We start from the raw sequence: 26,899 nt of genomic DNA, 5'->3' as shown, positions 1-26,899 counted from the left end.
AAGTCGCCGCCATCTTTGACGTCATAGACATAAAAATTACACCCTGTTGTAGAGCAACTTCTTGTTATTCTGATGGTGTCCATATTTTTTGTCTGAAGGCTTTGGTTTCAAGAAGCATACAAAGCAGCCATATTTGTAGTCTTTATCACACTTTAAGCATTATATCTGTCATATTGATCATCCGTCAGCTGTATACTACTTTTCCACATTCAAATCACACAGCCTGAGCTTCTTATTATCTTATAGTATTATTCCAGCCTCTGACCTTTCATATGGTTTATTCACAGGCTGTTCTTTAAGGTCATGACCTCATACTGTTCTTGTCTTCAGCTGTTTGTTTCATATATTCATATTAAGACTTTCCACTTTTCAAAATAAGAGCTTCATCTTTCTAAATTCTTAACCGTGTTTCAGCAAATTCAGAGCAATCCTTCACATCAGCGTTCAAAGCTTCAGCTGCAGCAATCAAACTTGCATCTTCTTCAGGAAATGCTTTTCTAGTTTGTTTTTTTTTGGTCAGCCAGTGACGACAGCGCCGCTAATCACGTGACGGCGAAAGGGCAGGGGGAGGCACGCGCAGGGTTTTTTCACACTTTTGTAAACAACATGGCGATTCACGGACTGGCCCTGCTAGCCGACTCATCAGACACTGTGCCGTCAGACCTCCAGCTTACTGTGATATAAGCGTCGAATGTCAGGCCGTGTGGAATTTGTAGATCTAGCAAACTGTCAAGTTCGCATCGAAACGACAAAGAGCTGGACGGACAAGCTGTCAAAAAGGACGGCTTGACAGTCAAACGGTAGCTAATGTTATCGTTAGGTCGCTAGCACCATTAGCTAGCTTAAAAGGAAATCAGCCATTGCATTTTTTTGTTTTTGGCGAGCTAACGTAGAGTTCACATTTGCCGGTCGATATCTCTGGCAGAGCACGTAGTTTGTTTGTGAGGAGGAAGTCAAAGTACCAATGCTAAAGAAACTTGAACTGCTGCCAGTTTAGCTGCTGTATATCAAACCTTGTGTAGCCTGTATTACTTATTACTGGGTTTTCCTTTTCGTCTCCTTCACTGTACTGACTGTGGACCGTGGACTGTAGCCACCTGATCTCCACGGGCAAATCTAAACGTGTCTTTAATATTTCATTACTGTCTCTGCCAGGCCCTCTTTAGTCTATGGGCTCTCAGTCCAGTTCTGGGATGTCTGGTGGAAGGGGCTCTTCCAGTGACAACCCAGCTGAGCAGTCTGAAGCAACAGAACCAAACCAGAGCAGCAGCCGGGGCCGCAGGACGGCTGACAGGCAGCAAGGAGAGAGACAGTCAGCATCAGAGGAGGACGTTGACTTAGCAGAAGTGCTGGCTTATTTACTGAGGAGGTGAGCGTCTAATAACACATCTCTGTGTGTCAGATTGGTCTCAGAGCCACTGAAAGGATAAACTGCAGAATACACTCATAAGGAAATAGCATTTCTTTCTTCTGCAGTTCTTGAGCAAAGTACACTTAGTCAGCTCTCAAAGCATTTAGCAATAATGCTATATTATTATGCATTTAAATATGAGACAACAGAGAATAAACGCCGACAATATACAGTACAGAGTCTGTCAAATAGAGGGAAAGTGTACAGTGTTTCCAACCCTAACCCTCACTGCCAAGAAGCAAATAATAGAAATAATACGTGTTGGTACAAAGGTTCTGTGTGATTTAATTGACCTCAAATAACAAAAATCTAGAGGAGTCAGAACTAGAATGCACCAGGATCTTGAAGAACTGAAATAAATAAGTTGCATGTTACAGTTCTCATCTTCGTTAAGCATCCAGATACCCTCCAGTGAGCCACAGATCTCCCCATCTGTTATAGTGGAGCTGCTTACTTGGAAAGCCTGTAGTTGTACCACAGTAGCTAGTACACGGGCTGGTGTCCTTCCATTTAGCACCAGGGAACGAGCTGGATTGTTTCATCATTATTATCTCTTCAAACTGCTTTTTAGGTTTGCATTAGTAGATTGGTTGGTTGTTGGAACAAATATGTGGTGTTTTTGTATGCAGGGGCCAGGTCAGACTGGTCCATGGCAGTGGAGCCACAGGGCTGCAGCTGGTCCAGTCGTACTCTGACTCTGATGATGACAGTGATGGAGCCTGGGAAGGACGACTGGGAGACCGTTACAATCCACCAGGTAACTCCCAGCAGACACTGTTCATTGCCGAGTGCTCCAAAAATAATTATTTAGGTAGCAAAATTCTTAAGCTTTTAAAAGATAATGAACAATACTGAAGTAGTTATAAGTAAATCCTGTTTTTTTCTACTTTTTGCCAGTTTTGCACTTATAATTGATATCAATCAAGTCAAGTGGCAAATAATATAATAATAATAGAAAGAGCACCATACACCAGTGAGTACACTGCCCAATGAGATATTACAGTATGCCAGTTGTAGAAAAGTTTCTCCTAGCTTGTTCTAGGATCTTACCTTACTTTGTCAATCACACTGAGACATGTTCTGTGCGTTTTCGTTCCAGTGGACACCCAACCCGACACACAAGAAGTTGACCGGAGTGAGATCCGAACTCAGATCCTGCTGGCCACTGCCTCATCTGCTGTAAAAGGCCACCACAGTTTTACCCACATGCTTACAGAGGTTAGACCACTAAGATATGAGCTAAAAACACTGAGTAGAGTGCAGAGCACACAATGTACAGAGAAGATTATTGTCAAAATTCTGCCACACATATAACATCACAGTGATGATTACAGTGAAAGCTGTTATGTTTTAACATTTCACCAAAGGGTTTTAATCATGTGGGTGTGTTGTACAGAGGGAGCAAGGCAGATGTAGAGGCTCCAGTTTTTCCCATGGAGAGTGCAGTCGTATCCGGACACAGTAAGTATTAGTTTTTGTTAGATCAACATTAGCTTTTGGGAAACAGAACGGATCGGAATCAATTAGTTTAGTAGGACAAAGATTCTCGACTAAGCATTAACATCTGTTCTAATTCATGGTTATAAAGAAGACCATATATTAAGACATTGACCCTTGTGACCCTCCACAGTTTCCTGCCAAACTATGTATCCCACAAGGATACATACCAGCAGAAAGCCTTCTGTGGAGTGTACAGCGAGGATGGCAACATGTTCCTTTCAGCCTGCCAAGGTAAATAATGTGAGATCCAACATGAGAATCCAAAGAAAAAGCATCAGATGTGATAATGACTGTTTAAAACTGCTTAGACCACCGATTACTGCAGCTGTTCATGTACAGAGTATACAAATACAAGAGAATAGGTCTCTACACCAAAAGTCATAGGATTATACCATTGTTTTTCTTGTCATGAAAGTGTTGTTGATATGATTACCAGAAAATGTGTACCAATTACTGTTCGCATAAGGAAGTAGAAGTAAAAAGATCTTTAATGTACAGAGATGTCATTGTTATTCTCCCGTTTTCTCCAGATCAAAATATCCGGCTGTACGACACCAGTAGGGGGCGTTTTCACTTGCGGCGGACAGTGAAGGCCCGTGACGTAGGCTGGAGTGTGCTGGACGTTTGCTTCACCCCTGATGCTCATCATGTGCTCTACTCCAGCTGGTCTGACTACAGTAAGGCTAGGACGACCTGTATGACACTACATGACGAAAGAAACGCCACTTAGAGTACATCTTTTTTTTGTCACAACACAAACACTTCAGACTGCTAACAGTGGTGCAGTGAAATGTTTTGTTGATGGTATGCAGGCAAGCCCATTTACCTCTCATTGTATGATACATTACTGATTGCTAAAGAACTACTCACTATAAAGAACCCTGTTAAATAGGGAGTAGTGAATTAATGAACAAGGGAGTGATTTCTGACGTAGTTTAAGTGTTGTTGCCTGGCAATGGTAGCTAAATGTGCCAAGACTTTTTTTTGTAGCCTAGCAGATCAGCCCCTTGAACTATTTTCTTTGACATGATAAATGAGGTTGTCTCCTGCTGCCAGTTTACACAAGATATTGTTTTATGCTTATGTTTCCTCTCTCTCTCTCTCTCTCTCTCTCTGTCCTCCCTTGCAGTTCATTTGTGCAGTATAGAGGGAGACAGTGAAAACCACACCGCCTTGGACCTCAAGTTAGTGTTTCCCTCATAGTAACTTATAACATTACGGAGCAGGTAATCATCATTCCTTTCCAGCCGGCCCTCCTCTCCCTTCATTAACACCTGGATGAATGATGCTGTCAGAACCCGTCACCCCAACATCCATCCTCTCGCTCAGTGTGTGCTCGTTTGTTAAACAGAGTGATCATTATTTCATCCAAGCCCTGCCATGAAACTCATAGCACTCCCCACAATAACATTGTTTAAGAGGTGGTGCGTGCCTTCATAAAGCTTCTTTGGTGTGGGATAACATACAGCAGACAGTGTAGAGTGTAGATTCAATAATCATGGTGTTACTTCAGTGTCAAACCTGCCTGTGTGTGCTGTTGTGCTTTGTAGTCCAGATGAGAGGAGGTTCTGTGTGTTCTCACTGGCTGCGTCCACAGATGGCAAAGAGATCCTGGGAGGGTGAGCACAATTTGCTTTTATGTTTCAAGGCTGTGACTGACAGAGTTGAAACCAGGACTGAAGGCTCTTTCAGAAATGTAAATTAAAGCTACTCTTCTACTGTTGCAGCTATTATTTTCTTGGTGGGAGTTGAATATGCTTATTATAGCCAGTACTATAAAGTGTACCAGGTTCAGCTATGCTCAGTCGCTTTTAAACCCTGGATGAGAATTTGTTCTTTCTTCTCTCTCCTTTCAGAGCAAATGATGGCTGCCTTTACGTTTTTGATCTTGAGCAGAATAAACGAACGCTGAAGGTTAGTCTGCCTTTGTGTGTGCTGTTTTTTCTGCTTTGCCTTTGCCTACCTGCTTCTGCATCATACACACCTCTGTCTGTCGTGCTTCATCCTGTGGTCAAGGTGAGACAGACATAGCAGAGCTATAAGTGTGCCAGCTTACATAAAGTTTCACACCATCCTGCCTGTCTAATATAGCAGCAAAGAGTCCAGCTCCACTCTGCAGTAGGACAGTGGGGGTTAAACCCACCATCCTTCTCCTACCACAACCACCCTCTGTGTAGAAGTCAGTTGTTGACCTCTACCATCTGCTTCATCACTGTCTTGCACTCTTTCTAGTCTGTCCCTCCCATTACCTCATTGATGGTGTGTTTCTGTAGTGTGTCTTTTAACTTCTTGTTTCTAGTTTTGGCTTCTTCATGTGTGGAGCTGAACTGGAGATTTTGTGTTCAGTCGCTCTTGACATCACTATGATATCTTGCTTACAAAGGCAATGCTAGCATGCTGATGTTTAAAAAAAAAGTCAGATGTCTCATTATTAAATAGGGACACATTTTGATTTTTTGCGTGTGAATTTGGAAAGCAGATGGAGTTACAAAGACAGGCACTCTTGAGAGACTTGAGAGCTTGTTTTGCTAATAGATACAGGATGGATAACATCAGTCTGTAACCGTGATGGTAAGGCATAGGTTACTTGAACGTTAATGTTAAAGCTAGATCAGTTTTTATAGACATGCACAAGCATACAAAGATATGTTAAACATTCTCTACACAAAGAAAATCAGTCTTCCACACACACTCCACAGAGACACTGACTGCCTTTCTTTTCCGTCTGTCCCCATCAGATTGATGCCCACGAGGATGATGTGAATGCAGTGGCATTTGCTGACAGCTCGTCCCAGCTGCTCTTCTCTGGCAGCGACGACGCACTGTGCAAGGTGTGGGACAGACGGACGCTGCGGGAGGACAGACCGCAGCCTGTCGGACAGCTGGCCGGCCACCGAGACGGCATCACCTTCATCCACAGCAAGGTGGGGGGGTTGAAGAAAGCAATGCTACTGCTATTTTATCAGTCTGTCAATACAAAAGTTCTCAAAATGCAAAGTTGCAGCCAAAGGCACATGGTGTCTTTTGTATATTGGTTTAATTTATTACTCTTGTTTTTTTCATTTCTGCTCCTCCTCGCATCTCGGATTGTCCCTATGCCAGGGAGACGCACGTTATCTGATCAGCAACTCGAAGGACCAGTCCATCAAGCTCTGGGATGTCAGAAAGTTCTCACCCAAAGAGGGGTTGGCAGCGTCTCGGCTGGCTGTCACCCAACAAAACTGGGATTACCGCTGGCAGCAGGTTCCCCAGAGAGGTGAGGAGAGAATGGAACAGGAGGAGGTGAGAGGGAGGTGCTGCTTGTGAATGAGTAAGAAAGAGGGGAGAAAAGAGAGGAAGTTGGAGATTGAAAGGAAGAGAGGTCAAACAAAGCAAGAATAGAGGAGAAGATAAAGATTAAATGACATTATAAAAGAAGAGAGGGCTGGTGACAGGAGGATGAAACGAGTCTGTGTGGTGAGGAAATGACAGTTAAACCATACATAAGGGAAATGAGTGATTACTAGCAAAAGAAAAGACAAGGAGAGGTGAAGGATAGATGCTTGATAATTAGACGAGAGTGACATGAGCCGAAAACCTAAATATATATAAAAAAAAAACTAGTCTGAGTGCTTTAGCTAATAGAATTGCATGTTTTAGTGCAAATTGAGGTCAATTACATGATCACATTACATTGCTTTTTTGTCACTGGCAGCCCTGAAGAGACACAAGCTGACAGGCGACACGTCAGTGATGACCTACCGTGGTCATGGCGTTCTGCACACACTCATCCGCTGTCGTTTCTCTCCGGAGTTCAGCACCGGGCAGAGATTCATCTACTCGGGCTGTTCCACTGGCAAAATCATCAGTGAGTCTGTGTGTGTGTGAATATCAACAGCCAACCCATCACATGTCTACAAGAAGTTAAACTGGTTCAATTGTTTGTGTCTGTTCAGTCTATGACGTGCTGACGGGCACAGTGGTGTCCAGACTTTCAGGCCACGACGCGTGCGTGAGGGACGTCACTTGGCACCCGTATGAGGACAACATCATCAGCAGCTCTGTGAGTGTTGCTAATGGTCCTGCCTGTGATCATAAACGTTACATTAAATCCTCAAACCAGCCTTTTTTTTAAGTTGTAAATGGTTTTAATTGAGGCGCGTTAAACCAGACTGCTTTTCCTGTACTAATGGAATACTAAGGAATTCAGAAAAAAAGTCTGAGGACTGGATATGTTTCTGGTAATTATGAGGAATAAAATGGACCATTTGCAGACAGAAATGAGCTGTTACGTAAGCCAGACTCATCTGATTTACAAAATGGAAAACATTATAGCTGTTGTCCTGCCTTACTGCAGCCTAAAACCAGAAACAGTGGGCATCTTAGGCCCTTACCTGATTGAAACAGCATCACAGATCAAAAGAAAATACTAATAATTAGCATTAAATTACATAATCACAATTGGGTAGGATTTGTCACAACCTCAGCGAGTGAAACCACAGAGATGGCATGAAGCATGTCAAATTCCATAAATAGTCATTGTCAGCTTTCAGGTAATCAATGTACCACCCATAGAATGGGATTAAATGATCAGCAAGTACAGCAAAGCACCTGTGTGTCTTTAAATAGAGTACATTCATACATAAAATCAAAGTGCAGCAGCAGGTTCTGACAGTTTTCCTCATTATTTCTCTGCAGTGGGACGGAGCGGTGCGAATGTGGGAGCACAGACAAACCCACCCTCTGGAGGAAGAGAGAGAGAGCGGGAGAGAGACAGAGAAAGAGACAATGCAAAAGATGTTGACATCCCCATAGACGGGGCGAGCCTTGCCCCTAACAGTGGAAGGCAGTAAGCTAAAACGGACTGGGAGGGACTCTCAAATTCAATGCTGGATACTGATAATTGCAAATATAGCATGGCTGTGTGCAGCCTTACATTGTCACATGCAGTTTAGGGCACCAGGGATGGCCACGGCCTACTGCTGTTGTTTTGTTTTTTTTCCCTCAGTGTTTTGCACAGAACAGGCCTTTGAATCTGGTCTTCACTCAAAATGTGCTGAAGTAAAAAAAAAAAGTAAAAAAATGCATTTAATGAGCATTTGCATTTAAAAATTAATGCAAAATTAGTGGTATAATAAGTTAAAAAAATATGATCATTTTGTATAAATGTATAGTCTTTTAATGGTGTGTGCATTCAGGGAGTGTCTTTAGATAGGTTCGTGCTGGTTCGGCATCAGTTTTGACTGTGTCCTAATTTAGAGGCCGTTTAAAGGCATTTAAAGGACCAGTGTGTAGAATTTAGTGGCATCTAGTGGTGAGTTTGGAAATTGCAACCAACATAATACCCTTCTATTTAATAGAATGTTAAAGAAGCTATGGTGGCACTTGGTTAAAAAAATAAAACTCGCTCTCTAGAGCCAGGGTTTATTTGTTATGGGCTACCATAGAAAGACTGTGCGCAGGCGGGATGTACAAATGTAGTGAACAATGTTGTCACATCACAATGTGCGTTTGAAAACTTTATTTAGCACTTGGAGTTTAATTTTAAACTACCGATTCTAAGCTGACAATAAATCACTGAAAGACCCTCTAAACTATACACATTGGTCCTTAAACGTTTACGTTCAAAACATAATACAGTTAAAGAAATAATGTACCAATTTTCCCAATTTGCTATGCCAAAAATATCCAGCATGCTCATTTGACCAGCTCTGCCCGAACACGTTCAAATGTAGTACACTCTTATGTCTTTAGCTGAGATAAAGTAAGGTTATATTCAGACACAGGGGTCAAACTGTTGATCCTGGGTCAGTCTTCAGCTCTGTAAACACCTAAATCCTAAGTTTATGTACAGGAAGAGTCATTTTGTTGGTTGGCCAATATGAAGCTCTTGATTTCTTTAAAAAACAAAAAAACAAAAAAAAGAGATGAACATATGATGTGTGATAATACAGACCAATCAGAACTTGGTGAAGGGAAAGCGGAACGTGTGCACCGTTACAAACTTACACACTGATCTGTGTATGCAATTTTTAGGTGTTTATATCACAGCCCCTTGTTTCACTTTCAGACTATTGTTTTACAGTAACAATAAAACCTTTCTTTAAATGTATCGCCAGGAAGTGACTGCATGCTATCATTGTTAAAATGGACACTTTGTTTACAGCGAGTCACACTTCTCTCACAGTTAAGTGTAGCTCGCTGAGTGTCTTTGTGCTGGAATATTTACTTATCATTGTTATCTACTGCTGTCAGATAAGCATTAGCCACGCACGCACAGACAACGGACAATTAGCTGCTACAGTAGCTATAGCAAAGTTCCCTGAAGGTCATTGTAATGACAGCAGTGCACTAAGTGGTCTAAAATTAGACTCGGATTCTTTGGCATGTCTGGTTTCTTTTACACCTACTGTCCTTGTATGATGTAGATTTGATTCTTATAAAAAGTATGTATGTGATCATTTACTAGGAAGGTTAGGTTACAGCTTAAGAGAACAAAATAAGCAAAATAATAGTAATCGCTTGTGTTTAGTAGTTCCAAATAAGAATGTATCTGTGTAAAGGAAAACAATACTTCATGTTACATTCTTCTTCCTTCTGGATCTGTACTGGTAGCAGGGCCCTGGCGTGTGAAAACAGCACCAGGGTGCTTTACAGAGCATGAGTCCCATAGAAAGGCTGCATTTAGTCAATTTTGGCTCTGAGGTTTGACGTGGTTTAAGAGGCTCTGGCCTGAAGACTGGGCCTGGAAAATAAAAAAAGGACTGAAAGTGCTGTGAGTAACGCAGCTGTTCACGGTGCCAAATGCAGGCTGGCAACAGTTTATAACTTAAATTAGTTTTGGCTCCAGCAGCTGATTCTAAGAATGGAGGGAGAGAAGGAGAGGAAGCCAAATGATCCATTTTGTGTTGCAATGATTCTTTCTACAGGAAGAGATGTTTTCCACTGGATATGCAAATGTGAGTGAACAGTGTTGCATCACATCACAATGTCTGATTGCAAACTTTGTTTTGGGCAACTAGGAGTTTTATTTTAAACTACTAATTCAAGTTTTTTGTAACATTATTAATAACAACATCACGTTCACAGCTAGTGTTGGAGCCTTGCTTTGGAAATAATGGGGTCAGTTACAGCAGCAGGTATAATACCATGTCTCCTCTTTCAGCCTGTGTTCTGCCGGGGGGAGGGGCTCTTTAAGGGGAAAGGGGACAGAGGGGTTGTATTTTTAAAAACCATGTGCTCTCCAGCACGCCTGACAGTGATAGAGTAGCAGGGTCCCAGAGTGAAACTGGTGTGCCTTTCACAGACAAAAGAAAGTGAGGCGGACCCCAGCAGAGCTGAAAGACAAGACAAAGTAGTTAAATAACTACAAAAAAAGTACCCAAACAGGTTGGACCAGCATGGATGTAAAGACTCCTAAAAGCTCCTCAAATGGCTTCACAACAGAAATCACCTTGGAGAAGTTACACAAGATGGCTGCAGAGCTGATACTGCCAGGAAGATTCATCCTCAGGCTGCTGACTGCTGCGCTGGAGGTCGTCACAAACTTACTGGCCAGAGTTTTTGGGAGCACCTTGGTCAGAAGACATTTCCACCTCTTGCTGTCTGGGTTGGTTCTCTTTGGACCTGTGCTGAGTTTCTGGGTGTCAAAGTACAACATCTTTGCCAACAGCCACCACTACCTGTACAGGTGAGAGCTCTGGCAATGTGTTCCTTGTTGCAGCATTTCTGTTTCATGCATGCTGTTTGAAACCTGTCCTGAATGGCCTTCCATTAGGAGATAGCTGTTTAACATGTGACACGTGATGCATGCCAACATTACCAGTAAAATTTGATCTAAATAGCTGCAGAGGTTAAGGCTGTTTAATGCATAACGAATTAACCGAAGCCAGCGGCTGATAAATCATCCTCTGTACTTTGCTTGAATAAATTTAAAAAGCTAAAACCAGAGGGAGATGGAGGAGAAGTCAGCAAGGCCATTTTTCTGTTTGAAGAGATGGTAGCCAAGTGTATACCCTCAAAAAAATTAAATGCATGACAGCAGCAGTGTTTGTGCAATACATGAATTTTAATCAGATCATTATTTTAACTCTTGATTAGGCTGCAGGCAGCTGCAGATTTACTCCGTCTAGTAGTTTCTATTGTGACTTTCTGTGTGACACTGATTTCCTGATTCATCATCCTCTTGCAGGAAGTTCCTTAAGTCCACCTGGGGCTGGACCTGCATCTTCGCAGGCTCCTTCATCCTCCTCCTCTCCCTCTCAGCCCGTCACTCCTTCTCCATTTCCCTCCGTCACCTCTCTCGGATAGGGATTGCTGGACTGCTGTGGTGGGTCTGTCAGCGTCTCCTGACCTTTCTGGAGGATGCAGCAGGGACCTGTTATGAACCCATGGCCACTGCTCAGGACCTGCAGGCCTCTGCAACCCCACTGCAACCTCTACTGCTCCTGCATGAAGACCAGACCAAGGCCTCCTGCCTCAAAGCCAACATGCTGTGGAGAGGTTATGAGGTCTCCCAGGATGTCCTTATTCTCTGCTTGTGCTGCTTGCTGTTGGTTGAGGAAATGTCAGTTTTTGGCCATCACCTGTCTCCGGGGAAGCCACAGCAGAGGTCGCCCGGTGCCCCACTGAGATTCATCTTCCTGCTGTGTGTAGTTCTGCTTGCTCTGTGGATGTTTCTGCTACTGTGTTTGCTTGCAAACTTTCCAAAATGGCCATCCCAGCAGCTGGGAGGAGCTCTGGGCTACCTGGGGTGGAGAGGACTCTATCAGGGATGGTACCGACTCAGGCCGAGATGGGGGTGCCCCGGTTTGCCTGGAGAGGGGATTTTTACTACGACAAACACTGACAAACATCCTCAATAGTGTGACACAACCAAACCCCTTTCCAATTCAGACACAGTAATGACAAGAAGCTTTGTGGGAATCATGTTGCTTTATTTTGTAATCTGAACCAAAATGCATGCACAATAAGAAATTGAGGACATTTTTTTGTCAGCGCAGGTGTGTTGTTACTTGATGAGAGTGTCATACTACACTAGCTGTAACCTGTAAGTGTGCTCGGATGAGTTTCAGTAGATGAGAGCTTTCCCGTCTCCTCTGGGCTTCTTAATCTTGTCATAGTTCTTGTTAATGATGTCAAACAGCACAGCCTGTAGAGAGAGAGAGAGAGATGGAGACAGTGAGAGGGATAAAGAAGCTGACAGCGGCAGAAACGCAGCAAGAGAAAGATATAAAGAAGACAGATGGCGAACGAGAGCGACAGAGGGGTTGCAGGGAGTAATAAAAGAGAGCGACGTCCTGATACAGAGCTGTAATTCTTGTTAAACGGCTCCTTTCATCATCACATACAACACCTAGTTCATTAACAGCATCAAACACAGGAGGACAATGGCCAAAGGAAAGACACAAACTGATTAATGGACAGGACATGGAGCACCTATCAATTCAACACGAGCACAGCAATTAGTTTAATTACCCTCCTATTAAGGAGAAATGGATTCCATTTAGCCACATCCCTGCTGCTTGGTCACAGCTGGAATATCCTACATGCATTTCATTCAAAACACAAGCGCACTGTGTGTTTGATATATGTGATGTTAGAGCGACAATTAAGAACCTTTATTTGTCCCAGAATGGGGAAATTGCATTGTTGCAACAGAGCAGATACAATGGGGGTAAGAATACAGTCAAACACCTAATGGGGAGTTAGCGGTTCTTACATATGTGTTGCGAATCTCCAAGACCACAAGGCGGAGTTCACAGTACTGGTACTGGTCCAGCTCATGAACCAGCTGTCTGAAGTCTCCCTGCAGCAGAAAAGATGTGTATAAGCACATACTGTACGATATAAAGTACACAAATGTCTTTTAGAGGTACTGACCACATGGGATTGTTTGGAGGCTTTGGCCACAGCGTCACCTCTCTCATTGTAATATCTGAAAAAACAAAAAACATATTCACTGTCTTGCTAAGTATGATCCAAATGTGTAAAAGCAGTGTTTATGAGGAGGATGGTTGTATTTTGCTGCTGGACAATAATAAATAAAGCTTGAAATCTCACTAAAATCGACCTGTTGTGGCTAATTATACAAGATTATACATGTTAGTCTGTGACCAACGTGCTGCTCACACTATTCTTTCTATGCTGACATGGCTTATCAGCTCAGACTCGAGGCTGCCGCCATGTTTTGTTGCACCTGTTGCGGGGAGATAACTTGCACATTTGTGATTCCTACTGTGACGTGAAACAAAAAGGCTGCCTGACAGTAAGGGTGGACAGGGACACGACCCCATCAGCTTGTAGCTGTATGTTTGTAACACGTGTTTGGTGTCTTACTTTGAAATCTGAGTCTGGAATCCCTCGATCTTGGTGCGTGTGTTGGTCAGCAGCTCAAACACTTTTTCCTGTTGGGTGAGATATTTAATTCGGCTGCATGAATGTCGCCCCAAAGACATAATTCATCATTAATTGACAAATTACCCACCTGTACGGCCACTCCGAAGTTGTTACCGTCCTCTATTTTAGGTATCTGCAGCTGCACCCACATCGACACCTGCAATTAAAAAAACATTTAATTGCTAGTTTCTCTAAAAAAAAATCAGCTGAACACAAATTCACATTCTGTTTGATTAATGCTTGTACTTTAAAAGCTGAAGAGGTTAAACTGACCGTGTTAAGCTTCTCCTTCAGGGTCTGGATCTCAGGTTTGACCTCCCGCAGAAGACTCTCCACTCGCTCGTTGCTGCAGATGGGACCACAAGGAGGCCCTGGAGGACATCCCAAACACTGCTTGTCACATTATCACAGACTTATAGTGTTACACATTGTGGCTTCACCTGAACTGCCTCATGGACATGCATGGAAAACATGGAAAACTACTTAACGTAAAGTGTTTTAGCTGCTACAGTCACTGCGTGGGATCATAGTCATGGTCTCTTTCACCTTTAAAATCATAGTTTACATTATCACATGTCATTACCATCTCTGTTTAGCTCATTACCTGAGTCTTCCTCCTCTTTATCGCTGTCCTTGTCTTTCTTCCCCTCCTTAACCTCCTTCTGCAACAGAAGAACAGAAGGCATCAGGTCAAACAGTTTTCGCTGCCTATTAATCTCCCAGACAGCTCACCCACATGCTTTTTCTCTGACTAGTTTTAATGCAGATGTCGAAAGTTAAGATTTTTTTTTCTTTGCATAGGAAATGTAACCCAGTTGCAGCTCCTTGAAAAAGGATTCCAGCAGCTTCAGCTGTGTTCCCAAGAGCTGTGCAATGATCCCAACCTATTTTTCAACACAGGAAATGTTACTTTCTATCATCTTTTCATGGTTATGCACCAGTAACTGTCAAAGCATCTGCAGGAAAGATCATAAAATATGTGGGAAAAAACTCTTTAAGATGTAGGAGGGACCTTCAATCACCACGTTATGGTCAGTAGCTTTGTGCTGCGTGAAGCGCCTGCAGCATCCTCTCATTGTTTGAGAATTAAAAAAACATAACCTTCATATGATTTATAAAACACAAGCCGCATAAAGAACTCCCAGAGATGTGGCTTCACATTTTTTTTTAAAAGATCTTCTAACATAAAAGGCCCACACACTGCCAGTTTTGTAAAACAGCCCTTGGAAATTGTAACCAGTGATGATTGGTTGCCATAGTAACTATGGACTCAATGTTGCATTCATATAATGAAGCACTAAATATAAACCCAGGTCCAGAGGCTCTACGCAGGGAACCTGGAGGATTCAAAGGATAGAGAAATTAAACACAGAATAAAGAAACGTCGCAGTAATCAAAACTTATTCATTAAACCCTCGTCTTCATTTTGGAAATTACCTCTTTACAAATTACATCTTTTGAAAAAAAATCCAATCTAAATCAGCTAAACTGAGGCTAAGTTAATTGAATGTACCGCAACAAACCAGCATGCTCGTTTTATATATATATATATATATATATAAAAATCAGGTTGAAAGGCTTTGTAAGCGTTTCACTCACCGCCTCCTTCTTCTTGCGTTTGGCCTCCTCTTTAGCTGGATCTGGGATTGGGATGTCCAGCGGAGCCTTTAGGGATGCCAGGTCATCACAGCTGAAAGATGTCTGACAGGAACATAAAGTGAGAAGTAAACATGATGACCCCCAGCTTGTTTGACACACAGTTTGATGTGATAAGACAGAATCTTCATCCTGTAATCTGCTTTTTTTCCAGAGAAGTAAGACTTCTCAGATGTTGGATCAAATCAGATGGTCCGGTTATCCTGCCTCAAGTTGTTATGGTTTGACAGGTATATTGGCAGGTTGTGCAGTGTCAAGCATGAAGTTATTTGCATGAGTGGTTGGCAGTGCACTATTAATTTGGCTGAAGACCCCTGATATGATCTCAGGGGACCCCCCTTAGGACCCAGAACCTCACAGATCAATACCTTCAGCAGCATCTGCAGCTCTTCAATCTTCTGAGGGAAAAACTTTGAAAGCAGCTCCTCTGCCTGTTAGAAAAATAAAATATATATATATTCAGGCAAAGTTCAGGCTACAGAGCAACTGTGAAAGATTTATAACTGTTTTATCCATTACCTCCTTGGTGAGCTTCTGACAGAAGTCATCCACCTGCAATAAAGAGAGCAGAAGTTTAAATATTGATCATTATTTCCTCTTTTATTTTGCCAGTGCCTCCATATATGTAGCTCACGGTTAGCTCACACTCTGTAGCAGCTAAAGGTCCTCGCTCACCTCACCTGACCCCTACAGTCTGTGTGGCTATCAACACTTATCTGAGCACTAGCTCACCTGTTAGCATAACAGACACAAAGACTAAAGACACCCGAGAGTAAAGAAGCTTTAACATGATGCTACAGAACACCTCTTGCTAGCAGACAGCTCACCTGTTTCTTCGACTCAAAGCGAATATCCAGAGAAGCCATGTCGCCTCTGCAGATAAAAAGTTATGTCAGTAAGTATATAAAAGGTTTTTCTCTTCAATAATCTGAGAAATAATCTCTGTATATGTGTAATTTAATGCCGTGTGCGACACGAACTAATACTCACAGTTACTCAGCACAAAAAGTGAAAATGAAAGTAAGGCGCTTTTTGTTCCGTACTTTCCCACTTTGATGTTGCTTGATGGAGGTGCATTGTGGGATTTGTAGTTTTTCAAGAACTTGTGGCGTTTCATTTCCCACAATGACAAATAAACCTCAAAACTCACACTTCACAATATTTAACCAACTGAAATGTTATGTACATTTTTTTTATAATACATAACACAGAAAACCACCATTATATGTATTTATTATTAATAATTTGAATAATGATAATAATTTATTGTCATTATTCAAATCATTATTATTTATTTTTATTTTTATTTTTTCATTTATTTAAAAAACATCAGGTCACATTAATAACTACATTCTTGTTAGAATTGGTACTAATAATAAATATAATAAATATAATAATAATTATTATAATAATTATAATAATATTAATATAAAATAATACCCCTTCCTGAAAAAAAAAAGAATTAGATAGAAATTTAGTCTTGGTAAGTAAGTATGTTTTTTTTGTACCCAGTAAGTATACAGCTTCTTCTGTAAATTATAGCTGTGTCCACAGGATGGCGCTGTTCTGTCAACCAGAGTGGAGGACGTGACAGAATGCAGGGGGTCAGATAATGATTAAATGAACCTAGATGACCAGTTGGTAGTTTAATAGCTGTACCAAGCTAAAAACAATAATGCAACCATAGCACAGCAATTATGGAATAACTCCTAATGAGTAACTTAATAGCAGCTGAGTCAGCTGCTGTTGAATTGTAGTGATGCAATCGTACCAGTTAAGCTGAAATAAAACCTAATACTGATACAAAAATAAAACAGTTTGTTATGTTTTTGTTTGTCATTTAAATCTGTGTATGGCATTTGGACATTTCTTCATACAATATTAAGACTTTTATGTAGAAATGAAACTTTTAATGTTCCACATAATCACTCAGTGCAGACCTGCATATACACAGAGCTGTTTCACCTTATCCACCTCTAGTGACTGAATGCTAGTCTGCTCCCGCCCAGTGTCTGCTGTTACAGTATCCTGTTGTCACAGGAGCTCTGTCATCAGGAGTTGTGTGTGGACAGTCACTGTCCTGTTAGGTTGAAGCTTAAAACAAACAGGACCCTGAGTGACGTCACAGCAGCCTCACACTGTAAACAGATGTCTGGTCGTCTGCAGCACACCCTCCCTTCATATCCTCGCATACTTTATTTAAACAGATCACACACGGATTGAATCACTTGGCAGTAATCATTGTGTTGTGATGGTGACTGCACACAAATCTTGGATCAGCTTGATTATCTGTAGTGAGTGGTAACACAGTCACTGATCAGGAGGAGGGCACATTGTTCAAGGCTGGATCCAAAGGGCAAAGGCAGCACTTGTTTACAGTATGAATGCCATCAGTTATTGATTCTTTGATTCTACTGGGTGAGTGATTAAAAGTCTGCAGCGTGTTGTTCACTTCTAAGAGGCTGTTGGGAAATACTTTGGGCAAAGGTCACGCATCTGTGCGGCTATGCCTGTTAGCTTGTACAGTGTTGTACAGTCCTCGACACGTCCCATATTTACTGAACACACAGACTAACACATAGACGGTTTCTGCTGATTGTGAGCCTCCCTCATGCAACCTTCTTTGCAATATATGACAAAGATTGATCCTTGAGGTCAAAGGGCAGCATGATTGAATACCAATCCAGTGGCTGAGAGATGAAAACAGGAACTCTAACACTTTATTTTACACATGGTGGTTTAGATACGTACAGATGTTGTGATTTTTACCAGACAAACAAAAGTTCCAAAAGTCTTTCACACCTGAAATTCAAGCAGCGCTGCTGCAACAGCTTTTAACAGCTGTTTTTTCTTTGAGTGTTTTTGCCTGTAGTTGCATTTCTGAATGTTCCCTTTCATAACTGTGGACTGTGGGTGTACAGCATGCATGCATTCATTCACAGTGAATGGCTCAGTCTCTTTGGTTGGCTGCTGACTCTGCAGGGCCCATCAGAGACAGGAGGGCTGAAGTTTAACCAGACATGCTGGACTGCTGTATCTCTCTGTATCTCCTATCTACAGTATATTCTTCTGTCCACACCCCTTTACTTCCCCCGCTCTCTTCTACTCTCATGTATGTGAGACAGAGAGACCCCTCCCCCCAGTTCCCTGAGAGAGAAACATTAACAGGAAACTCTTTAGAACCAGTTGCAGACACATGATTACTCTGTAATGGATGTAAAGTCTCCTGCTGGCTGCTGTTTGAGCCACTAGAATGCACAGCTTAGAAATAAACGTGTGCAGCATGTTAGCTTTGTTGTGGAAGGTTTCACCCAGAGCCACCACAAAATGGTGGGCAAAACTAGGGCCCCGAGTGGGAGAGGGACCCCCCAAGGCGGATGATCAGCTAGCCCCACCATTCAACAGTTTTGGCCCAGCACAAAGACACAATCAGACCCCCGCCCTGTTTCAGAAGTGTAGCGGCCTCGCCTGATTCCACCCACGCTTTTTGTCTACGTCGCTTGCCATTGTATCACTTAAAGCACTTTTGGAGACAAAGCATTTCATAATCCTCTAATTATAAGGAGCTCTGCATGAAAGTACACGTCTTTGTGTTTGGGGTGGGATTTCCAAACAGGGCCCCCAATGGGCCCTTCTTGCCCAGGGCCCCTAAAGGATCTAGCAGCAGCTCTGGTTTCACCTGTACCTGTGAGGGCACTGAGAATGATAACAGCCACGATAACTGTGTCATGCTTAAAAAAACTCTACGACCAAAAACTCAATAAAACGTGAGAAACTGATCATTTAACACGATATCGCGAGATTTCAGAGCTTCTGTTGAGTCGCCCACTTGTTGCGCTGCTGAAAACATGAAAAATTTTGCACAATAACAGGAACGAAAAGTATAAGTAGGCTGCCTGATGTTATATAATCTACACTTTTTAATGTTGGTCTGTAACTTGAGACTTTCAGGGGGAGTTTCATGTGAGCACCGTCCTGAGTCGCTGCGCATCTACTTCCGTGCTCGTATTTCCGGTTTGCTGCTCCACGCTGGTTCTCGGCGTCTGTTTCTGTCCAGCGGTGCTGCAGCTGCAGAAAGTCCGGAGGACAAACAGCCAAAGAAGGAGAGGAGAGAACAGCATGGACACAACCTGCGAAGAAGTACAACAGGATATTTAAGTGCTACACGCAGAAGCTCCTCCTCCTCTTTCTGCGGCTTCTTCTTCTTTGCGCAGAGACGTGCGGACTTTATTAACAGCGCACAGCGGACTTGTGTGGACAGTTATCAGCCCGGTGAGGCAGCACAGAATCCAGTTTACTGGTTACAAAGTGTGAGCAAAGTGCAAGGTCCCCTCAGAGCACAGATATGAGCCGTGACCAGCTGTAGCCGCCGCTCTTCGCTTCATCTCCACCAGCTAACACATGCGCCTTTTTTTTTTTGCACTGTTAATTTTCTATAAGCTCGTTTTTTTAAACAGTTTTGGCACCCAGGATGTCCAGCCTTTTGTTGGGAGTCATACGAAGGTGAGACTTTTTGCTTTGTTTTTGTCATTTAAACTCTCTTGAAGCGATGCTCATGGTACTTTTGGGCAATATTTACATTTTACCTAAGCTAATGCTAAGAGGATGTTTAACCTTTTAAACAAATAATTCAAAATAAGTGGCTCTGCCATTTATTGATTGATTGATTGATTGATTTTTTTCATTTAAAAACCCTGCTTAGTTTAAGCTGTAATTTCTTTTTTCTTTTTTTTGTAATTTCTATATTTAACAAGTTCCTGTCCAAAAAAACATTTCACTACTTTTATTTTGAAAAGAAATGGAACAAAGGACACAGTTTTATCCATTTAATTGGCTCAAATTGTCAATTAAAGTCATTATAATGCTATGATTGATTTACTGTTGTTTTTACATGTCATTATAAAAATCGCAGACTCTTCATTGTTAGCTGCTGTTAGAAACTTGTTAGACTTGATCTGTGAGGCAGGGCTTGGATTAAGGGTTTTAATGAATTAAATGACTCATCAGAAAAGTGTGTGTGTCTTAAGTTGTGTTGTTCTCTTCACCACGTATTTCCCTCCAGGCTTTGTGATAAGGCCACATCACACAGGAAGGCTGGAGTCAAAGTGAGCACTTGGTGGCATCCTGTGTGTGCTTTTATTTTGTCATTAAGAACGCATGTGTAAGAGAGAGAGAGGAGTGACTGACACCATGGCAGAGTGTGTGATCCAGTGACAGTGCATCTTGTTTGTATTTCTGCCTGACGGATTATGAATGGTTGGACTGAATGTCCTGCTGCCTGCTCCGTGTGTTTTTTCCATGTCCTCGCTGCACCGTGAGCGGGGTTAATGTGTGCAGCATGTGTGCATGTTCTTTTAAGTCACCGTGTAGACTCTGCCCTAAAGAGACTATTGACCAGGATCTGTCAGGGCGTTGGAGGGGGAGTGTACGCATGTCTGCCTGTGGTGCGTGATGATTGGCTTGATAACTTGGAGGTGTGTTAGGAGGGGAAAAAAAAAGTTGTTCTGCAGGAACCTAGACCAATGGATACCACAAAAACATCATTAATTAGAGAAAGATGCTGCATGTAAGCTTGGGAGCTTACATGCATATCTGGGTAAATCTGTTAAAACATGCCCTGATCCCACTACATACCCCATCAGGTACGGGGGTTGGGGTGGAGAATGCGAGCTAGAGACAAAGGCATGGAGGGAATGGCTTTGAAAGCCTGGAGCAAAGGTCAGCGGAGTCCACCCTAAAAAAAGATGCAGCTACTCTGATGCAAACAGGATAACATTATCTTTCCTCTGAGAACAATCCACCCCTATCCTTAATTAATGTCACACTGGAGATAATGTTCAGCATCCGTCCAGTGGTTAGTTAGTGGCATGACAGGACTGATGTTAGGAAGCAGAGGTAATTAATTTACTGACCATAAAACCAGAGATAAGACCAACAAAGTGTCTTTTTTGGGGTTCTTAGGGCAACATGAGGGGCTGTGACACACTAACTCTGATTGTGTAATCCTAACACACTATAGAGGGTCGATATAAAACATGTGTGAGCTCAGCGCCTCACACAGATGTTAGCATATTAGCTTCTTGTCCAATAAAAGACCACATCTGCATCTGAAAACACCCCCTACTCACTATAAAGTGCACTACATTGTGTGTGCTTGCCATGTTGTGTAGTGAGACTTATTGAACCCCTCATATAGTGTACACCTATTAGCATTGCATGTTCTGTCATGCATTGAGCTGAGTATTTAGCTGGTGGCAGTGCAGCAAGGCGAAGCTCCTCTACCTCAAACTCCCCATATATTAGTGAATGATGAGGTGTTGTCCTCCACAACATGCAGCCACAAATATGAGTGTTCGTGGAGTCATGACAAGGCTTCTACAAACTCAAATTTAACTTCAAGTCTCTTAAGTTGCTGAACTCTCTCTGCCAGCCTTGCTCTGTCAGCACAATCTGGACGGTGTTGATGATTAATTGCAGTCACACCAATAGTTAAACAGCTGCTGTGGTTCAGGTACGCTGTTCAAAGGGAGTTTGGACCCTTTCTGCTCTTTGCTGTCAGACTGTCAGAGTACATGTTATCTTCTTTCTGAGTGTGAACACCTTAACATGCCTGCTGCCTGTGACCTTTGTACACTCAGACTGGATTAACGTGTATCTCTGCACGCATCAGTAGAAAGTGTGTGTGGGTAAACGTATGCATAATGACACACTCTGTGCTGCCAATTGGGAGCCACGTGCCTGTACGCTACCGGGTGACTCTGTTGATCGTTGAAACAACAGCTAAGAACGTGACTTGTGTTGGCAGCTAATTAACAACTGCTTTAATATACTCAAACTTCTGATTTGAGCATAAAGAGTTTGGGTCCCCAGAGGCCATCCCGTGTGCCCACAGAGAGGACACAAAGCACTTATTTTGTGTGTTTTATTGAGACAGGCAGGAGTCACACACACACGGACAGAAGCTTGTGTTTTAACAGCATACATAGCAACAGTGGCTCATGTGTGTGTGTGAACATCATGCTGTGAACAAACAATAGACTGCCCCCCCTCCCCCCACAGGCCTCTGTAGTGAAGTCAGTTTTCAGGCTCTCAGGTTGTAATAATAACCACCCAAGGGCAACAAAGGCATCTCATTATCACTGCTGTCACCTCACTCCACTTTGAGGCCTTTTAAAAAAACTGAATAGAAAATGTTGTGTTCATCTTTGGCCTGGAAAAAATATAAATGTATTAATTAGGTCAGATTCTTCCTCATTCATCAGCGAGCAGCATCCAAGTTTTTCTTCACACCTTGTCCGCTTGAATACATTTGATGTGTTGTTGTTGTAAACTTGGAGTGCTTCCTACTTGGTTTGGTGTCTCCTCACAGAGAGAATTCAAGCTAACCACACTGCAAAAAGCCACATTTGAACCTTTTACATTGAGCTTGTTGGTCTTGTGAAGAATGCCTTGTGTCCTGGAACAGTGCTTATATCTGTGCAGCAGCTCATAATTTGGTCAGATTATGTTCTAACCACAAACTTGACTGCTCCAGAGTTTGTTTGTGACTGCAGCAAAACAGCCTCCTCCTTGAGCTCTCTGAGTGGCTGTTTACTTTGTTCACATCTGCACAAACAAACTGAACCAAAAGGTCGAGCACACTGCTGTTCACTTCAAGCAGAATAAATGATTCAGTCCGTCTGCTTGTCTTTCAGGCAGGGAGGTGTCGGGGCAGGTGTCGGGGTTCGGTCCTTGGCCTCCATCCCGTCACTGCCACCTGCAGTGGCTGATTTTGTGAAGGGAGCGGTGGAGGAATGTAAGCCCAGCGGTGTGCATGTGGTGACGGGGACGCCGGAGGAAACGGCCAACATCCTGGCAGGTCTGGAGAAGGAAGGCATGGTCAAGAGGCTTCCCAAATATGACAACTGGTAAGGTTTTTCACAAATTTTCCATTTTTATTATAGGTGTTTCTTCTGCATGTCCCTCTTGATTGTTTGACTGTTTGGCAGCTGGTTGGCACGTACAGACCCGAAGGACGTGGCTCGGGTGGAGAGCAAGACTGTGATTGTGACCAAGACCCAGAGAGACACCATCCCTATCCCTGCTGGAGGGGCAAAGAGCCAGCTGGGAAACTGGATGAGCGAGTCTGACTGGCAGAAAGCCAGACAAGAGCGCTTTCCTGGGTGCATGACAGGTACACTGGGAATAAAATAATTGTTCTTTGTTTCCAGAAACATGTGCTTTTTACTTCCCTCTTTTAATTCGTTGTCCCAGTATCCATGATGTGCATGTAGCAGAGAGGCTGGAGTACATCTTTAGGTCAGCATAGCAAGGTTACAAGATCTGTAGCTACCGGTGCACATCCTAAACTCTTCATCAGCATCACCCCTTGTCATTTGATTTATGTGTAAGCCAAAACAAGATTAACAGGCTTTGCTGGTTCCTGAATGAATCAAAAATTACTTCATGATCACACCAATCAATGGCGAAACTACATTACAGTGTTCTTACTGTGTCTCTGTGTCCTCCTCTCTGTAGGTCGCACCATGTATGTGATTCCCTTCAGTATGGGACCTGTAGGCTCATCTCTGTCCAAATATGGTGTCCAGGTACTCTCTGAATTCTTCACACACAGCGGAAAACCGGGCAATAAAACGATAAGCCTGTGTTGTTGCTGTAATTTATTACCGTGATTTGTTGTCTGGCAGATCTGGGTGATAAACATGTAAATTGTCTTCAAGGTGACAGACTCACCTTATGTTGTAGCCAGCATGGGGATCATGACACGGATGGGCACTCCAGTTCTGAATAAACTGGCTGAAGGAGTGGAGTTTGTCCGCTGTCAGCACACTCTGGGGCAGCCTTTACCTCTCAGAGGTACAGATTCCTATAGCCTTAATAAAGTTATATCTGAGATTAGCATTGCTTTTATTTTATAACATTTTACTAATTATTTTCCCGTTCTAGCTCCTCTGGTCAACTCCTGGCCCTGTAACCCAGAAAAAGTGCTGATATCTCACCTGCCGGACACCAGGCAGATCTTGTCCTTTGGTAGCGGCTATGGAGGAAACTCTCTCCTTGGGAAGAAGTGCTTCGCCCTCCGAATCGCTTCCCGCATCGCCAAGGATGAGGGCTGGCTGGCGGAGCACATGCTGGTGAGAAAACAGGACTGAAAACTCAAGGACTAGACATAAAGAGTTGGCTTAGTAAAGAAAGTAAAAAAATCCTCTGATTGACTTTGACTGTGGTATCTTACTCCCTCCTCAGATCCTGGGAATCACCAACCCTCAGGGAGTGAAGCGTTACGTAGCGGCGGCCTTCCCCAGCGCCTGTGGTAAAACAAACCTGGCCATGATGAAGCCATCTCTTCCAGGCTGGAAGGTGGAGTGTGTGGGTGACGACATCGCCTGGATGAAGTTTGACAGCCAAGGTGAGCGCCAACCTTCCTGAACACACACTCACTCTGTCCCGCTGCAGCCCTCTGAATCCACTCTGTCGTCTCCCTGTAGGTAAACTCAGGGCCATCAACCCAGAGAACGGTTTCTTCGGTGTAGCTCCAGGCACCTCGGATAAAACCAACCCCTACGCCATGGCGACCATTGCCAAAAACACTGTGTTCACAAATGTCGGAGAGACCAGCGATGGAGGAGTGTGGTGGGAAGGGCTTGACCCCCCTCCTGCTGGAGTAACACTCACAGATTGGCACGGAAAGAGCTGGGCACCAGGTATGAGAATGAAATGTTCTCATCAGCTGTTCTGATAATGATTCAGCTTTTCTGTTCAAAGATCACACCTGAATATCTGCACTTAATCATCCTTGTGTGTTTTAGCACCATCTAGTGGTCTACCTTGACCAAGTCAAACTGTTGTTTTCTCTCTTTGCACACAGGAAGTCCGACAGCTTGTGCCCACCCCAACTCCCGCTTCTGTGCTCCAGCAGCTCAGTGTCCCATCATTGACCCTCAGTGGGAGAGTGAGGAGGGCGTTCCCATTGACGCCATCATCTTTGGCGGCAGAAGGCCTGAGGGTAGGTGCCATCTTTGTTTTCGGCTTAAGTAAAGTCATTTTTTGCCCCGAGAATTAACAAAGGTGCCATTTTAAACTACTATACTAAAGAAAAAAGAGGCTGGATCAGTTGCTGCTAAATCATTGAAAGCTGTGCTGATGATATGAACAAATGTTTGTACGTAATTCTGGGCCAGAAATATAGAAAACAAGCTGAAACCCAACATTTATAACAGAAAGGTAGCTGTGCATGACAAAATGCTGTCGTTTCCAGGTGTCCCTCTGGTTTACGAGTCTTTCAGTTGGCAACATGGAGTGTTTGTTGGAGCTGCAATGAGGTCTGAGGCCACAGCCGCCGCTGAGCATAAAGGTACAAACACACACACACACACACACACACACACACACGATTCTGAGGAAAATCAGTTCTGTGAACTCAGCTAATGTTAAGATATTGTTTGAGCACTTTCAGTACATCGGTTTTTTTTCTCCAGGCAAGGTGATCATGCACGACCCCTTCGCCATGCGGCCGTTCTTTGGATACAACTTTGGCGACTACCTCGCTCACTGGCTGAGCATGAAGAGCCGAAAGGCCCCTACTCAGCTGCCCAAGATCTTCCATGTCAACTGGTTCAGAAAGGACCCTGCCTCCGGCGCCTTCCTCTGGCCCGGATTTGGCGAAAACGCCCGCGTGCTGGAGTGGATCTTCAAGCGCTGCAGCAGAGAGAGGGAGGACGAGGCAGCCAAGAAGAGCATTGTCGGCTGGCTGCCAGAAGATGGCACCATCGACACTAAAGGTCTGAGCAGCAGTGTGGACATGGGCGCCCTGTTTGACGTGCCCAAGCCTTTCTGGCAGAAGGAGACCAAGGAGCTGAGAGCCTACTTCACTCAGCAGGTCGGAGCCGATCTGCCTGCTCAGGTGGAGGCTGAGCTGAAGGCGCTGGAGGACAGAGTGCACAAATAAAACCCTACGGATGGGAAGCTCATGTAGAACCAGGCAGGGGGGCACTGATGAAACGGGCTACAGATTATCAGGGTATGATCAGAGACACTGACTGAGTTTACAGACACAGAGAACTCCAACTGGAAACCAATGCCAGAAACATAACCGTGGCTTTTCTGTTCTCTCTCTGTGGATGGAAACACAGTCTGTGATCTCTGCTGTTCTCTTCATGAAGAGAAATCTGTGAGGAAAACAAAAATCTACAATGCAATACTAACTTTTCGAACACTACTTTCACAATAATGCTGCAACACTTGAGGAACTGGTGCTGGGCTGGTTGTAGGAGGAAGGTCTGACTCTCAACGTGAAGGTTTGATATTTTTTTTTTGAGAGAGAGAGAAGCTAATTATCCCTACCTCCGTTCACTCCCAACTATCTGCATGGTACTGGAGTGCATTCAATACGTCGTGCCTTTCAAACCATAAACATTACAGTGTCCAGGCTGCTATTGTTTACAGGCTGAAGCCCAAAGACCCTTTCAAAGTAAATGTAGAAAGGGCAGATAAAATTTTTACAAATTGTGACTTTTAGCACCAAGTGGCCTTTATTTTAAATTGATAATAAAATTAAATTTTATTCTAAGTCCATTAACTACTCAGAACAGTGAAGCAGGTTTCTGTAGGGGCCAAAGATTACTATGCATTATTCAACCAGCCACCTTTTGTAATGTTTGTTGATTAAAGCAGTTTGATTCCAGGTGATGTTTACACACAATATGTGAAATGTTGGACCAATAAATGCGACTGAGATTATTAACTATTTTTACAAGTTGTATGCCAACGTTTTTATTTCAGTGCAATGAATAAACATCTTCAAATGTGGGAACAATGGCTCGTTACTTTTTCTTAACCTACTAACTCCTGTACTACTACACAAATAGGACTATAACTGTCAAAAGGCTGCAGGGGGTGGAGCTGTGGAGCTTCCAGTCATTATTAGCAGTGTGTTCCCGTGCAGGCCTCGGAGCA

At 43.2% G+C, this 26,899-nt stretch overlaps 4 protein-coding genes across 4 annotated transcripts; 3 read left to right on the top strand and 1 right to left on the bottom strand.

The window, feature by feature from the left end:
* The first annotated feature begins 555 nt into the window (after positions 1-555).
* Positions 556-9,002, top strand: dcaf11 (ddb1 and cul4 associated factor 11). Its single transcript, XM_028432728.1, has 15 exons — positions 556-800; positions 1,156-1,369; positions 2,041-2,168; positions 2,511-2,629; positions 2,808-2,872; positions 3,042-3,142; positions 3,442-3,588; positions 4,041-4,095; positions 4,462-4,530; positions 4,768-4,825; positions 5,650-5,835; positions 6,014-6,167; positions 6,606-6,758; positions 6,847-6,953; positions 7,589-9,002. The coding sequence occupies exons 2-15, from the start codon at positions 1,170-1,172 to the stop codon at positions 7,703-7,705; spliced, it is 1,659 nt and encodes a 552-aa protein (XP_028288529.1). The 5' UTR covers positions 556-800; positions 1,156-1,169; the 3' UTR covers positions 7,706-9,002.
* A 1,137-nt stretch (positions 9,003-10,139) lies between these two features.
* On the top strand, positions 10,140-11,812 carry fitm1 (fat storage inducing transmembrane protein 1). Its single transcript, XM_028432766.1, has 2 exons — positions 10,140-10,580; positions 11,082-11,812. Exons 1-2 carry the CDS (start codon positions 10,291-10,293, stop codon positions 11,752-11,754), a joined length of 963 nt encoding a protein of 320 aa, XP_028288567.1. The 5' UTR covers positions 10,140-10,290; the 3' UTR covers positions 11,755-11,812.
* Positions 11,806-16,020, bottom strand: psme1 (proteasome activator subunit 1). Its single transcript, XM_028432774.1, has 12 exons — positions 15,935-16,020; positions 15,772-15,817; positions 15,464-15,496; positions 15,313-15,375; positions 14,888-14,989; positions 13,893-13,950; positions 13,562-13,659; positions 13,377-13,445; positions 13,229-13,296; positions 12,773-12,827; positions 12,612-12,698; positions 11,806-12,041 (listed from the first exon to the last, which is right to left on the bottom strand). The coding sequence occupies exons 2-12, from the start codon at positions 15,808-15,810 to the stop codon at positions 11,961-11,963; spliced, it is 753 nt and encodes a 250-aa protein (XP_028288575.1). The 5' UTR covers positions 15,811-15,817; positions 15,935-16,020; the 3' UTR covers positions 11,806-11,960.
* Positions 16,021-19,415: 3,395 nt separating this feature from the next.
* pck2 (phosphoenolpyruvate carboxykinase 2 (mitochondrial)) lies at positions 19,416-26,756 on the top strand. Its single transcript, XM_028432723.1, has 11 exons — positions 19,416-19,447; positions 22,639-22,851; positions 22,933-23,117; positions 23,462-23,532; positions 23,665-23,800; positions 23,891-24,078; positions 24,191-24,353; positions 24,433-24,648; positions 24,813-24,950; positions 25,203-25,298; positions 25,423-26,756. The coding sequence occupies exons 1-11, from the start codon at positions 19,416-19,418 to the stop codon at positions 25,890-25,892; spliced, it is 1,908 nt and encodes a 635-aa protein (XP_028288524.1). The 3' UTR covers positions 25,893-26,756.
* Positions 26,757-26,899: the final 143 nt, after the last annotated feature.

The sequence above is a fragment of the Parambassis ranga genome, chromosome 20, assembly GCF_900634625.1.
Source record: "Parambassis ranga chromosome 20, fParRan2.1, whole genome shotgun sequence".
Classification (NCBI taxonomy): Eukaryota; Metazoa; Chordata; class Actinopteri; family Ambassidae; genus Parambassis; species Parambassis ranga.
Note: the sequence above shows the minus strand (reverse complement) of the source record. Positions and strands in the feature narration are given on the sequence as shown.

What these genes read in the sequence shown, in the direction of transcription:
- dcaf11 (XM_028432728.1), top strand. Translation starts at nt 1,170, where the DNA reads ATGGGCTCTCAGTCCAGTTCTGGGATGTCTGGTGGAAGGGGCTCTTCC. An exon ending in TCACCTTCATCCACAGCAAG is followed by an intron (nt 5,836 to 6,013) that starts GTGGGGGGGTTG and finishes TCCCTATGCCAG; the next exon opens with GGAGACGCACGTTATCTGAT. An exon ending in GCAGCAGGTTCCCCAGAGAG is followed by an intron (nt 6,168 to 6,605) that starts GTGAGGAGAGAA and finishes TGTCACTGGCAG; the next exon opens with CCCTGAAGAGACACAAGCTG.
- fitm1 (XM_028432766.1), top strand. Translation starts at nt 10,291, where the DNA reads ATGGATGTAAAGACTCCTAAAAGCTCCTCAAATGGCTTCACAACAGAA. An exon ending in AGCCACCACTACCTGTACAG is followed by an intron (nt 10,581 to 11,081) that starts GTGAGAGCTCTG and finishes ATCCTCTTGCAG; the next exon opens with GAAGTTCCTTAAGTCCACCT.
- psme1 (XM_028432774.1), bottom strand. Translation starts at nt 15,810, where the DNA reads ATGGCTTCTCTGGATATTCGCTTTGAGTCGAAGAAACAG. An exon ending in ACTTCGGAGTGGCCGTACAG is followed by an intron (nt 13,297 to 13,376) that starts GTGGGTAATTTG and finishes CTCACCCAACAG; the next exon opens with GAAAAAGTGTTTGAGCTGCT. An exon ending in CCTCCAAACAATCCCATGTG is followed by an intron (nt 12,699 to 12,772) that starts GTCAGTACCTCT and finishes TTTCTGCTGCAG; the next exon opens with GGAGACTTCAGACAGCTGGT.
- pck2 (XM_028432723.1), top strand. Translation starts at nt 19,416, where the DNA reads ATGTCCAGCCTTTTGTTGGGAGTCATACGAAG. An exon ending in TGTCCAAATATGGTGTCCAG is followed by an intron (nt 23,533 to 23,664) that starts GTACTCTCTGAA and finishes ATTGTCTTCAAG; the next exon opens with GTGACAGACTCACCTTATGT. An exon ending in GGCTGGCGGAGCACATGCTG is followed by an intron (nt 24,079 to 24,190) that starts GTGAGAAAACAG and finishes CTCCCTCCTCAG; the next exon opens with ATCCTGGGAATCACCAACCC.